Source organism: Choristoneura fumiferana, chromosome 3, assembly GCF_025370935.1.
Source record: "Choristoneura fumiferana chromosome 3, NRCan_CFum_1, whole genome shotgun sequence".
In the NCBI taxonomy this organism is placed as follows: Eukaryota; Metazoa; Arthropoda; class Insecta; order Lepidoptera; family Tortricidae; genus Choristoneura; species Choristoneura fumiferana.
Window position 1 is genome coordinate 6,747,306 of NC_133474.1, and position 12,170 is coordinate 6,759,475.

General features: G+C 37.1%; 1 protein-coding gene across 2 annotated transcripts in view; it reads left to right on the forward strand.

The window, feature by feature from the left end:
* Nucleotides 1-6,105: 6,105 nt before the first annotated feature.
* Nucleotides 6,106-12,170, forward strand: part of LOC141426438 (uncharacterized) — a 50,756-nt gene continuing 44,691 nt past the window's right edge. For both annotated transcript variants that reach the window (XR_012451235.1, XM_074085334.1), the window contains exon 1: nt 6,106-6,418. Coding sequence is in view for 1 of the 2 variants with exons in the window: in XM_074085334.1 (XP_073941435.1) it covers nt 6,263-6,418 (156 nt within the window). In the remaining variant the exon portion in view is untranslated. The remainder of the gene's footprint in view (nt 6,419-12,170) is intronic.

The following is a 12,170-nucleotide window of genomic DNA, read 5'->3' on the forward strand; positions in this document are numbered from 1 at the left end:
AGAAAATCATTGTGAAATTGATTATTAAAAGGTTCTACCCTGGGTCATGGTCCAATTAGTTCGACTGTACCTAGGTTGTACCTAATACTAAATTTTAAGTCAAAGCGACCACTGGAATCGATAAAAATAAACTTAAATATAAACAAACAAATATTTAAGTAAATAATAGGTAGGCACCTACCATCAGCCAAATAAGTGCGATCTATCAATTTTTAAACAAGTTCCTATCAAATGAATATGTCGCTAAAGTCGAACTTTCAAGTTGACAGACACGTCTATTGGCATTATTGTTTTGTGACATGCAAACGATTATCAACTTTAGGGTGGTAGATTACATATTTTCCTGATGGTACACGGCAAGGTGCCATCACATAAAAGTTTGTAATAATAATAACAAACAAACAGCACATACAAGTAATAAGAAGCTTTTAAAAAAGAGAGTCAAATCTTCTACTACAGTGGGGTCGAGGACCGTTTCCTCATTGATTCAATATGATCCATTGCTGGCTTTGCTTGCGATTTCACAGAGTCCCACATTGAGTCGGGGTAGCTCCGGAAGTAATTGCGGTTGCGCTTGAGTAGCCTAAGGAGTGTGACCCTAGCACTACATGTCGAGTGGCATTGTTTCAGCCCGATAGAGGGGAAGGTGTCCCCTTGTATAATCCACAATAGCTGACCTAGGCGTATTGCTTCAACGAGTGAGGTAGAATTCAGGCAGCTCTTCCCTCAAGTCACTGCTTCACTGTGTAGAAACGGACTCCCCACAGTCGCTAACACAACTGAGTATTTATAACGACGTATGTCAAAACTTCGATAGCGTGATGTAGAATATTATTATAAATACTGAACAGTTCCAGTATATACCTACTAATAACAATTTATTATTTCATTTTAATGCTCGTATATTATTTTTATACGAGAAATATTACTATTCTGAACTGCTACGTAGAAATAAATTATTGATGCGCACTTAGTAAGGAATGGCACTATACAGTTTGTCTGAGGGCTGACAGAGACGGCAAAAATGTGAAGATAACGCTCGCGACAGTCACGCCATCTGGTATCAATTATTAAAACTATTTAATTATACTACGAATAAATTAGGTTTACCCAAATCTTAACCTGTTTTGGCAATTTACTATTAAAGTGAGGAGGGTAAGTTATCTTTAGATAATGCTTTAGTTTTGGCAGAAAGATAGAGACATATTTAAATTCTTTAGAATAAGGTATTGGATCTACAGCGCGCGGTTACTAACGTAACTGGTGAAAACATTTTCGTCTCTTGAAATGGACAAAATTCATCATTCCAGTAACAAAGAAAATCGAAAGTGATTATTACCTCAAGGAATGCTTGCCGCAATAACAAAGGAAGAATAAATATTGCTATGATAATTGTGAAGGCGTTTGGGACAAAATGATTTTTTGCACAAATAAAATACTAAATATATTATAACTAGCTAGTTACCTAGAATTGGTTTATCGCTATATCGCGAATACTTCGCTATTTTCAGGGATAAAACTACCCTTTGTCGCAAACTTTAACATGTATACCTTATATAAAATATTACATATGTAAGATGAGATAATATAAGTTTAGATCAAATCAAATAAGATGATTACCTTTTAAACAATAATCCTTCAAACTTTAAATCGGCTCTACATCTTTAAAGAATTTTATTATGACCGCATTGATTGTCGATCACTTTCTTAGAAAAGAGCCATATTTTTGCGTACAATACTAGGTAACTACCTTTTCCTTGTTGCGTACAATAATATCGGATAGGACAAAGCAAGCAGTCGAAAATATCTGATACGCTCTGGACCTGCTATACTCAACTTGCAACTCGCTGGCCATAATAATAAGTGTCCTGCCAAGCTACTATGAGTGGCACGTCTCTGTATTAGGTTATGTGTGTGTGAAGTGTGGGGTTTTTATTCCCAGCTGGACGGAATGGAATGACATTTGATATGCAGATACAACTATCTGCATATGAAATAAAAAAAAACCATTATCTACTACTTTTTGTCGAGATACCTACTCGGAATTAATTTAAATAAAATTCCAAAATCTTAACCGCTAAGTAGTCACGAAATTTTGCACCGGTGCTCGTTATACAACGTAAATAAGAAGCACGGTGTGATTTTTGAGAATTCCTATGGATTTTCACAAAATCCCGGAATTATTTGACTGCTAGATAAGGGTTTAAGCGAGCGAAGGTGCGGGTAAAACCAGTTTTGAGTGAGTTCTCCTCTCCTCTCAGATACTATTGCCGGTTTTTTGTCCCAAATTATGGAATAAATTGTAGGCAGTTAAAATAGTGTAAAATATTCCATTCAAACATTTCCAGGCAAACAATTAACCATACACTTATAAGTAGGTACCTATCTAATGGGAAACTAATTTTATCCAGTAAATCCAGTCTCTACCGCGTGGGAATTTAGGAAAATCCTTTTTTTAGTGGACGTTTATGATCTTCAAGAAAATATGTCTGATAATTTCAAGACTTTCCTGCAATGGTTTAGTCTGTGCCCCATAATATGTGAAAAAGACGTCGATTGAATCGACCGACGCAAAACGACGTAAGTATACCTACTTAGGTACCGAGGAAAAAACGTCTTTTTCACTCCTGGCCTTATACTACGAACTGCAAAATTTGAACTTCGTATCTCGCCGTCCCGCTGACGCTAATATTATTTTAATGCGAGAGTGAGATGGAACGGTGTTGTGTGAACATAAAGCGTTTTTTGATGGGCTAAAGCCGATTCCGCATCGATAAGTGTAGGGACCACTCCTTTACAGGTATAATAAGTAATAAATAAATAAATATCACGGGACAATTCACACCAATTGACCTAGTCCCAAAGTAAGCTTAGAAAAGCTTGTGTTATGGGTACTAAGCAACGGATAAATATAATTATACATATAGATACATATAGATTATATACTTAATACATATTATTAACACCCAAGACCCGAGAACACATTCAGAAAATATCTGCCCCGACACGGGAATCGAACCCGGAACCTCAAGCTTCGTAGTCAGGTTCTCTAACCACTAGGCCATCTGGTCGTCTAAAAAGGTATAGATTATCCTTTATTACACACACACACACACAAACATCACGCCTGTATTCCCAAATGGGGTAGGCAGAGTACACGAAATGTTACCGCTTCGGAGCCACTTTTAGCAATTTTAGGTTTAAAGTTTGACAAAAAAAGGTACAATAGTGACAGGTTGCTAGCCTGTCGCCTACAGTATACCCTTAACTCTTTATTAAAACGTATTATTATGTTATTTACAGGCCATAAGCTAAAACCATTTGAATTTACCACGAGCTTTGCGGTGAAGGAAAACATCGTGAGGAAACCTGCACAAACCTGCGATGCAATTCAATGGTGCGTGTGAAGTTCCCAATCCGCACTGGGCCCGCGTGGGAACTATAGCCCAAGCGCTCTTGATCTGAGAGGAGGCCTGTGCCCAGCAGTGCGACGTATATAGGCTGGGATGATGATGACGATGAAGCTAAAACCATGACATCAAAATAACTGGTTTTCAGTGACAAAGGGCTCAGGGATAAGGGAATACAGTACCTATTCAGATCTGGGATTCACAAACTTAACCATGCAAGTGGTCATAATTAAAAACAGGTTTGGCCCTATAATATACACATAGCTTAGGCGTGACAGTGTCGCTGCTTTCGACGGTAAAGTTAAGATTGTTTGATTTGCATAAAATTTTCTACATCCCACATCGTTATTGTTCATGTTGGTCGTAAAATGTACTTGTTATAAGGAGCATTATAGTGTACAGTCGAACTGAACCATTTGATTCCTGACGCACCGCATAGAATGTTCTCACAGCAACTACATGTAACAATGAATTCCCTTGTCAAGTACGCGTGTCACTATGACTTTTTCTAAGAAAAGGTTCCACGGAGTTGGTCCGGTTCGATAGTACAGTCACCAGCATTAATATCTGCCACAGCGGAGCGTGCAAAAATATCTGACACGTCCTTCCGGCCCTAGAAATAGAGTCGTATCAGATATTTATGCACGCTTGTTGTGTCAGATATTGGTGCTGGTGACTGTACTTACAAAATTGTTATACTTTAATCCTTATGCTTATGGACGAAATCAAAAATTAACAGGTTATAACAGGAAAAGTGAATTTGATGGGTCCACGGATATCTTAGTCTATAGTCACCTTTTTTGGAATTGAGATTTTAGTCTCAAAATGTAGAGCTCGCAAAGTATTATGACTTACCATTGAATTAAATAATCTTAAAACAATATAAATAGTTCATTACTGTCTGCAGTAAGGCCATGAAGTAAGGGATTGATGGACGAGTTTGGGGTAGACGGGATAAAACAAGTCCAGCAATCCCTGTTCTGGCAGAGGTTGATATAGTGCTTTTCTCAAATAATGGGAGGAAATATTCCATCCATCCATCCGTCCGTCCGTCCGTCCATCCATCCATACATCCATCGTAAGCAAATTTAAAAGTTAGAGTAGCGGACAATAATGAATTTTCAAACATTCTTCATGGCCAAGAAGTTATGTAGGGAGTCATAAATGAAAAACTTCATGTCTCCATTTCGTGACATTAACGCATACATTACCGAGCATGTTTGAGAAAATATATTTTTTTACCTATTAAATAAATATTAACCATATTAATTGTTCGTAATGACTAAGTTTCAAACCGCTATAACTCAAAAAGTTGCTTATTATAGGTTACTAAACATATTCTTTCTTTGAAGAAAGAAAGAATAATTTATTTATAACAGCAATGAAACATAAACCCTTTGACCCTTCATATCAACCATTTTAGGGTTCCGGAGCCAAAATGGCAAAAACGGAACCCTTATAGTTTCGCCATGTCTGTCTGTCTGTCCGTCCGTCCGCGGCTTTGCTCAGGGACTATCAATGCTAGAAAGCTGTAATTTTGCACACTAACACTTACGGCATATTATGTAAACTACTTTTTTACATTTTTTCGTAATGGCTACGGAACCCTATTTTGGGCGTGTCCGACACGCTCTTGGCCGGTTTTTATTTCTTCAAATATATTTTTGGAATAATTTTTAGTCACCAGCACCTATGACTATATCCGAAACAACAAAATACTCTATTTCTAGGTCTGATAGGACGTGTCAGATATTTTTGCACGCTCCGCTGTGGTAGATATTAAAGGTGGTTGTACTGGGACATCGTGGTCTTCAATCAATACTTAACTTACCTACGTTGCAGCGTTAAAACAATCCGTGCCAAATTTCATGACTCTAAAACGTGCGATTATTTTGCACGCTCTGCTGTGGTAGATATTAAAGGTGGTTGTACCTACTGGGACACCGTGGTCTTCAATCAATACTTAACTTACCTACGTTGCAGCGTTAAAACAATCCGTGCCAAATTTCATGACTCTAAAACCAGCGATTGAAATTTCAAGGTTTTTTATCCCGATCCCGTGGGAACATCGGAATAAAAAAAGTATCCTTTGTATTATTCCAGACGTCCAGCCATCTACATACCAAATTTCATCCAAATCAAAATAACTCATTCACTATATAACTCGAAACAATGAATCGGCCAGGCAAGGCGATGAGTAGGTATAATACAATACAATAAATAACTCACCAACACATAGAGCACCACAGAAAATACAGTATGATTACCAAGTTTCTACATATTTTTAATTAATTATAATACTTATAGTGTATTATTTCCCGAGTGTAAACAAAACCTTAAAGTACCACCAGGTACATATTTTACTGGTGCTTAGTCGGGTAAAAAATACTAATCTACCCTCTTCCTTACTTAATCAATGAAAATAATCTGTAAATAAAAAAATAAAACTGTACACTGAGTTCGTAGTGAAATAATAAAATAATAAATAACGACTCTCTCACAATGTTTATTTAAATATTTAACTAACAAATCATTCAAACGCCGAAGTTAGCGCCGCGCCGGTGGAACGTGAACAAAGAAAGGCTTCGATTCCACAACCGTTATGTTACTCTCGCTTGCGATCTCGAAGCGATTTCCTCGAATTTTCTTATTGATGCAAGCGAAATGATTCATCTCGAGTTCCCGCTCATGTGAAGTCACGTAACGAACGTCAGACGCTCAGTTGGGGCCAACCTACGAACGAGCGAGTACGCGTTCCAAATTTAAATTCTTGCCGGCTGAACGTAATCGAGTTCGATAGTTATAACTTTTTAAAACTTTTTTTTAATAGTTTCGCGAGTGCTATTTTAACAATGGGTTTGAAGTGGTTGTTAGTGGCAGTGCTTTTTATGAGCCCTTGTGTTTTTGGTCGGGACTGCACGTCTATTCTGAATAAGCAATCCACAAATGTATGCAATGAGTGTATTCGGTGCGGTGGGAAATGGTGCAGCGCTGTTTCCGATCCCGAGGTATGTTTCTTTTAAACTTCACTTGAGCACTTGACATGGTTTGTTAAAAAGTTTCACGCTGACAAACGTTGGGTAGGTGAGTTGCTAAAACTGTATTTTGAAGAGTTCTGTGAGTTATTTTAATAAACGGAGTGTCTGCTTTAAAATATAAAGTGGCCCAAAAAATTTAAACGTAACAGAAAAAACATGTAGGTAGCTTACTAACCTGCTTCGTGATCGTGTGCCTACACCTACCTCATATCTCCTGTTATTGTTTTTTTTTATCGTATTTTCTTTATCACCATCTTGTGAACTTCAATAAAAAACAATACAGCTACATTGTGCCTAGATTCATGTAGAGTAAAACCATGTAAAACCGTGTCGCGTGCCCTCAAATCAAATAAAAAGTAAAGACGAAGTTCTGCGAACAGCAAACTGAGACTCGTAAAACTACCTCATACATACAGTTGCAGGCACCGCACACAATCTTTCCTAAATTAAACAAAGAAATATGAAGATATAGCCAGTTAAAGCATGTTAAAGTTCCGCATGATGTCACGCCGTGCGACACTTTTTAGCACGGTGTGACATCACGGGTCCCACTCTAGAACTTTGACGCGCTTCATCTTTGTCATTATAAAGGGGCTCCTAGACGGGCCATATTTTCACTGCAATTTGTGGCCGGCAACTATTGGTGTCCCTCTCTTACTCACATGTTAGACAGGGACACCGATAGTTGCCGGCACATTGCAGTGAAAATATGGCCCGTCTAGGAGCCCCTTTAGTTTGATTGACAAGAAAAAAAGACGTGTACAAATATTTTCTGATAATGTAACTGATGAGCAATAGTATTAATTATTTTACCCAGGAAACAATTTACCTAAATGTGTTACGCACAAGTCCACAAGGCGAGGCGTAGTTTACCCGGCGTCACTTTGTTGTACGCAGAATTCTTATTCCTTTTTATTTGTTCTGAGGCCGTGCCACGGCTAAAAAAAAACCAGCCAATAAATATGCAACAGCGCCATTTAAAAGCAAAAAAGATGTTCGAAGTTCAAACGGATGCAAACAATAATTGGCTCGTTGATCTTTGTTATTTGTCATACACCGATACTGGACAGGACAGGATACATTGATGGAAGCGAACTAAACGATTTCGGGTAAGGGTTAGGATGATAATATACCTACTAAACTTGTATATAATAGATTAGATTATTTCTAAATATATAGAAACTATTAACGTTTATAGAGTAGAAGTAATAAAATGTTTAACTTTGAAATGATGTAAGCAGGTTTTACAAAACCATGTCATCACATAGGTAATTAATTAGAAAAGAAAAGTTTCATTGCTTTATTGCTATTCGCGCTTATTATGATTATGACTGTACTTACCAATGACAACGTAGTGTATGGTCACTTATTTCTAACACCTATTTTAAGATGGGCAACATTAAGGTTTTCCTTAAAGTTGATAAAAACGTCGACGTTTTAGGATCATGTCTCTTTAATTCTACCGAGTCATTGTATGATTCATGATATTCCAATATGAAATATTTGGCATTCTTCATTGGGTCACTAGCTGCCAAAAATTATAATTCCGAACCTAATGTTGTTTGTCATAATTTTAATAACTACGAAGTTCTTTTCTAAACTTAATTCATTTAGGAACGTTAACGAGCCAAACCTATTGGATTATATCAAAAATCATTCTGTAATACTCTGAAAAATGAATGCTTTGTTTTTTATGACTATTGAAACCATGTCTATAAAAATTAGGAACAACACGATGGGAAAGAGAGTTTCGAGCTTGGGTAGACAATAGCATAATAGGCGGTTTTTGTTGCCAAACGTACAGATAACAGGTTAAAGTAGGTCTCGGAAACAAACAAATGCAGATGGAGAAACGCATTATCATACTGAAATGACATTGATGGGCGTTGCAGGAAAAACTATTTTTAAAACAGTGAGTGATTGACTACGTTCATCTTAACTCCATGCAAAATATAATCGTCCTCCTGTCATGAGTATATTATATATTATTATGTTTTGTCGAAGAACCTGAATCGCTTACCAAGATAGTGCCTTTTCGCTAAGAATCCAATGTTTACATTCCATACATTATGCTAAAGAAACAACGTGAAAATTATTGTTAAGTACAAGTTTTAGACCACTGAGACTCAGTAATCAGTAGGTAATCAAATGGATCCTTTTCACAATCAGTTTTACAATTGTTTCTTAAGCAAAGCAAAGTTTCTATAGGTACCCTAGTAAGCGATTCACTTTCTTCGACTATACCTATACTCATGATAGGAGTATCTACAATTATATTTCGCATGTAGTTAAGACGGCGACAAGCGTCAATGACCTTGAGCAGCGTCAGTTTATACATACTGTTGGTTGCATGTAATTGAAAGAGATATAAAAATGCCACGACCGAAAACTAGTGAATTATAATGAAAAAATATAATACACGTACATTTATATGAAACATCTATTATTTTGCGTGCGTAGGAATGTTATGTATTTTTGTTATAAATTATAGACACCTCAGTTACGAGAATAAAGACTTAGGATTGCTTAAAGAAGATTTTAAAAATAACTTCATGAATTTTTATCGAACGGATTTTATTAATTTTGATTGGAAAAATCTAAGTATACTTATGAATAAAAATTATACTTAATGTTACCATATATTTTTCGCTTTGTCAAATCAAGTGGTTTTTGTTAAAAAAACTGCTTAAGTAAAGCCGAAGTCAGCGTCTTAAATATAATTTCAAATACGGTTTGGTAATCAACAGAAATAAATGGCTCTTCTATAAGGTCAGAGTGTCAGACGAATCAACTCGGGAATCACATTCTGCAATTACACCTTTTAAGGCAAACGTAATGGACAGTCATATTATTATTATTTTGGGATTTGTTTTTATAGACCTGCGTTTGACAATCATCCTGATGGTAATGATGTGGCCTAAGGCTGGTTTTAGTGTCACGCGTACCGTCAGTACGGATCGCTCCGCACAGGCTGATCTATATGAGCTTCCTGGGAGCGTTTTAGAGTAATACGGAGGGGTCCGTACGGACGACCGTCCGCGCGAATAGGAAACTCATATAAAAAGCCTGTGCGGAGCGATCCGTACTGACGGTACGCGTGACACTAAAAGCCTAAGTGGGAGATTGCCTTTCGCCCTAGATTTGAACACAGTCAGATTATTTTACTAACTATTCTACTATTTTACTAACTGACAGACTAAAGGTCTCTACCCATTGCACCGTATCAAACTATTACAATGACCGTAATAGCAACGTGGCGAAGATATATTCTTTGTATCGAACAGTATGAGACTATACCAGCGCGTTTTGTAATCAACCGTCGCCGTAGCTATCATCATAATGTACCTATGCGCTTGACATTCCGTTCCTGACACATTCCTATTACGGTCATGGCACGATACGGTAGACAAATACAAATATTCTTTATTGCACACCACTAATCAGTACAAAAGCCGTGGTGGCCTGGTGGTTTGACCTATCGTCTCTCAAGCAGAGGGTCGTGGGTTCAAACCCCGGCTCGCACCACTGAGTTTTTCGAAATTCCATTTCAAATTTACCACGAGCTTTGCGGTGAAGGAAAAACATCGTGAGGAAACCTGCACAAACCTGCGACGCAATTCAATGGTGCGTGTGAAGTTCCCAATCCGCACTGGGCCCGCGTGGGAACTACGGCCCAAGCCCTCTTGTTCTGAGAGGAGGCCTGTGCCCAGCAGTGGGACGTATATAGGCTGGGATGATGGATGATGGATGGGATGAATCAGTACAAAAACTTATAATATAAACACTTAGATTCGGGTGGGTAGATTCGGGTCGGGGTAGGGTGTAGTGGGTAGACCTTAATTAGATTTTTGGGACACTAACTTATTGTTGCTAGTCGAAATTTTAGCAATCACTAAATCACTGCAGTTTAGTAGGGCAATTCGTTTAGAGCGAGTGAACTTGACGTTGACTTGCCACTTGTCACTAATTGGTCAAATTATTGCTCAACTCGACCGACGACCAGGTTACGTAATATCTTCGTCTATTGTAGTAAATACCGCACTAAGTAACTTATTATCACTAAGAATACTTGGTTAGTAGTTAGTTAGATTTTCGAAACGAATATAAAATACGCATAGGATCAGTCATTAAGCAAAATGAACCAGATAATATTATAATCTTAGCCTTGAGTACATAATTTTATGAGATGACGAGACGGGTTTGAAACTAAGCAATGCATATCATTGTCAGTTTAAATAATCTATTAATATAATATAATAGTATAACAAAAAAATATAAAAAAAAATTAACAGACTACAAAAAACCATGAAAATAATTTCTACCAGTCTGAAGTCGGTCGGTGCCTCAGCACGAGCCAGCAGGAGTGGACCTAGTGTAAATAATATAAGATAAAATAGTTTAATATCAACTGCTCTTCACCTTTTACGAAAGATTGCTTTTTCCGATGCTGAGACGTTCATTATTGAGGAGTCCTGGTGCTTCACTACCCGTTTTACCATATGCATTACGAGGAGCATAAGTTGCTTAGCAACTGAGTCAAAGTAATTAAAATTCAACTCGTGAAATACTTGTAATTGAGTAGTAACTCCGATGGTCAACTGTGGTCTTCATCATCAGTTCCACTTCACCAAATGTTGATTTTCAAGAGCAAATGCACGAGTTACTACTAAATATATCGAATTTACTATAGGTGTCCCTACAACATTTGAAGAGTTCCTTCGATTTCCTTAAGATCCAATCATCAGATCTTGATTTGGTGCTTATGGGAACTAATTCAAGACATTCCTAGACAAACGTAAAAAAAAAACTAATTGGTTCATAAATGACGGAGTTCTGAGGTAAAAAACATAAAAGAAAAAAGCATACAACCGAATTGATAACCCTTATTTGAAGTCGGTTAAAAAGTAATCTGCTTTTAATCGTCACCAAAAAATATAAGGAAAAACAATGGGTCACTTTTTATAAAACTTTGTAGACAGATAATATTATTATGTAGCAGGCAGTTGGGCAAGCGCTATAGAGGAAGACCACTTACGAGATGGGATGATGATGGCTGGCCTACAGTGGCAAGAAATAGCCCAAGACCCGGTGAAATGGAAAGCTTTGGAAGAGACCTTTACCTAAGGGGGGATCCAGCAGAAAATATATAATACTATTGCTTACCTACTCAAAACATAATTTATTTTATAACTTAGATTACATTGATACTAATCTTTTATATTTTTTTCTTCTCTTTCTAATTGTTAACAAAGTACAAAGGTAGAAAAAACAATATTTAAGTACATTTGTAAGCTATAAACGGACATTAAAAGGTTTTTTTTTAATTTTAATTAATTTAATATAAAGCAGAACAAGGAATAAGCACACATTAATCTGTCATCTCCCAGGATAACAGGATCAAAGGAATTTGGGCACAAATTTGTGCCTCTGGGAGAGGACAGGTTAAAACAAACATTATATAAGGACGCATCTTGCAAAATCCTCGCGATTAGTCTGTTCTAAATGTATGTAAGTTAGGTGTATTTTCTTTTGGGACCGTAATAAAATATTTTTCCTTCATTCTTTCTAATAGTAAAAGCTAGCTGTAGAAACTAATTCACATTGCACAGTAAATCACGCCAACGTGGCCTTATTCCGCACAATGACACGCCGGCCATTTCCCTGACAGCTGCAGAATTAGTTGATGCACGGATTCTGGCCCAACGGGTAATAATAGCGACTT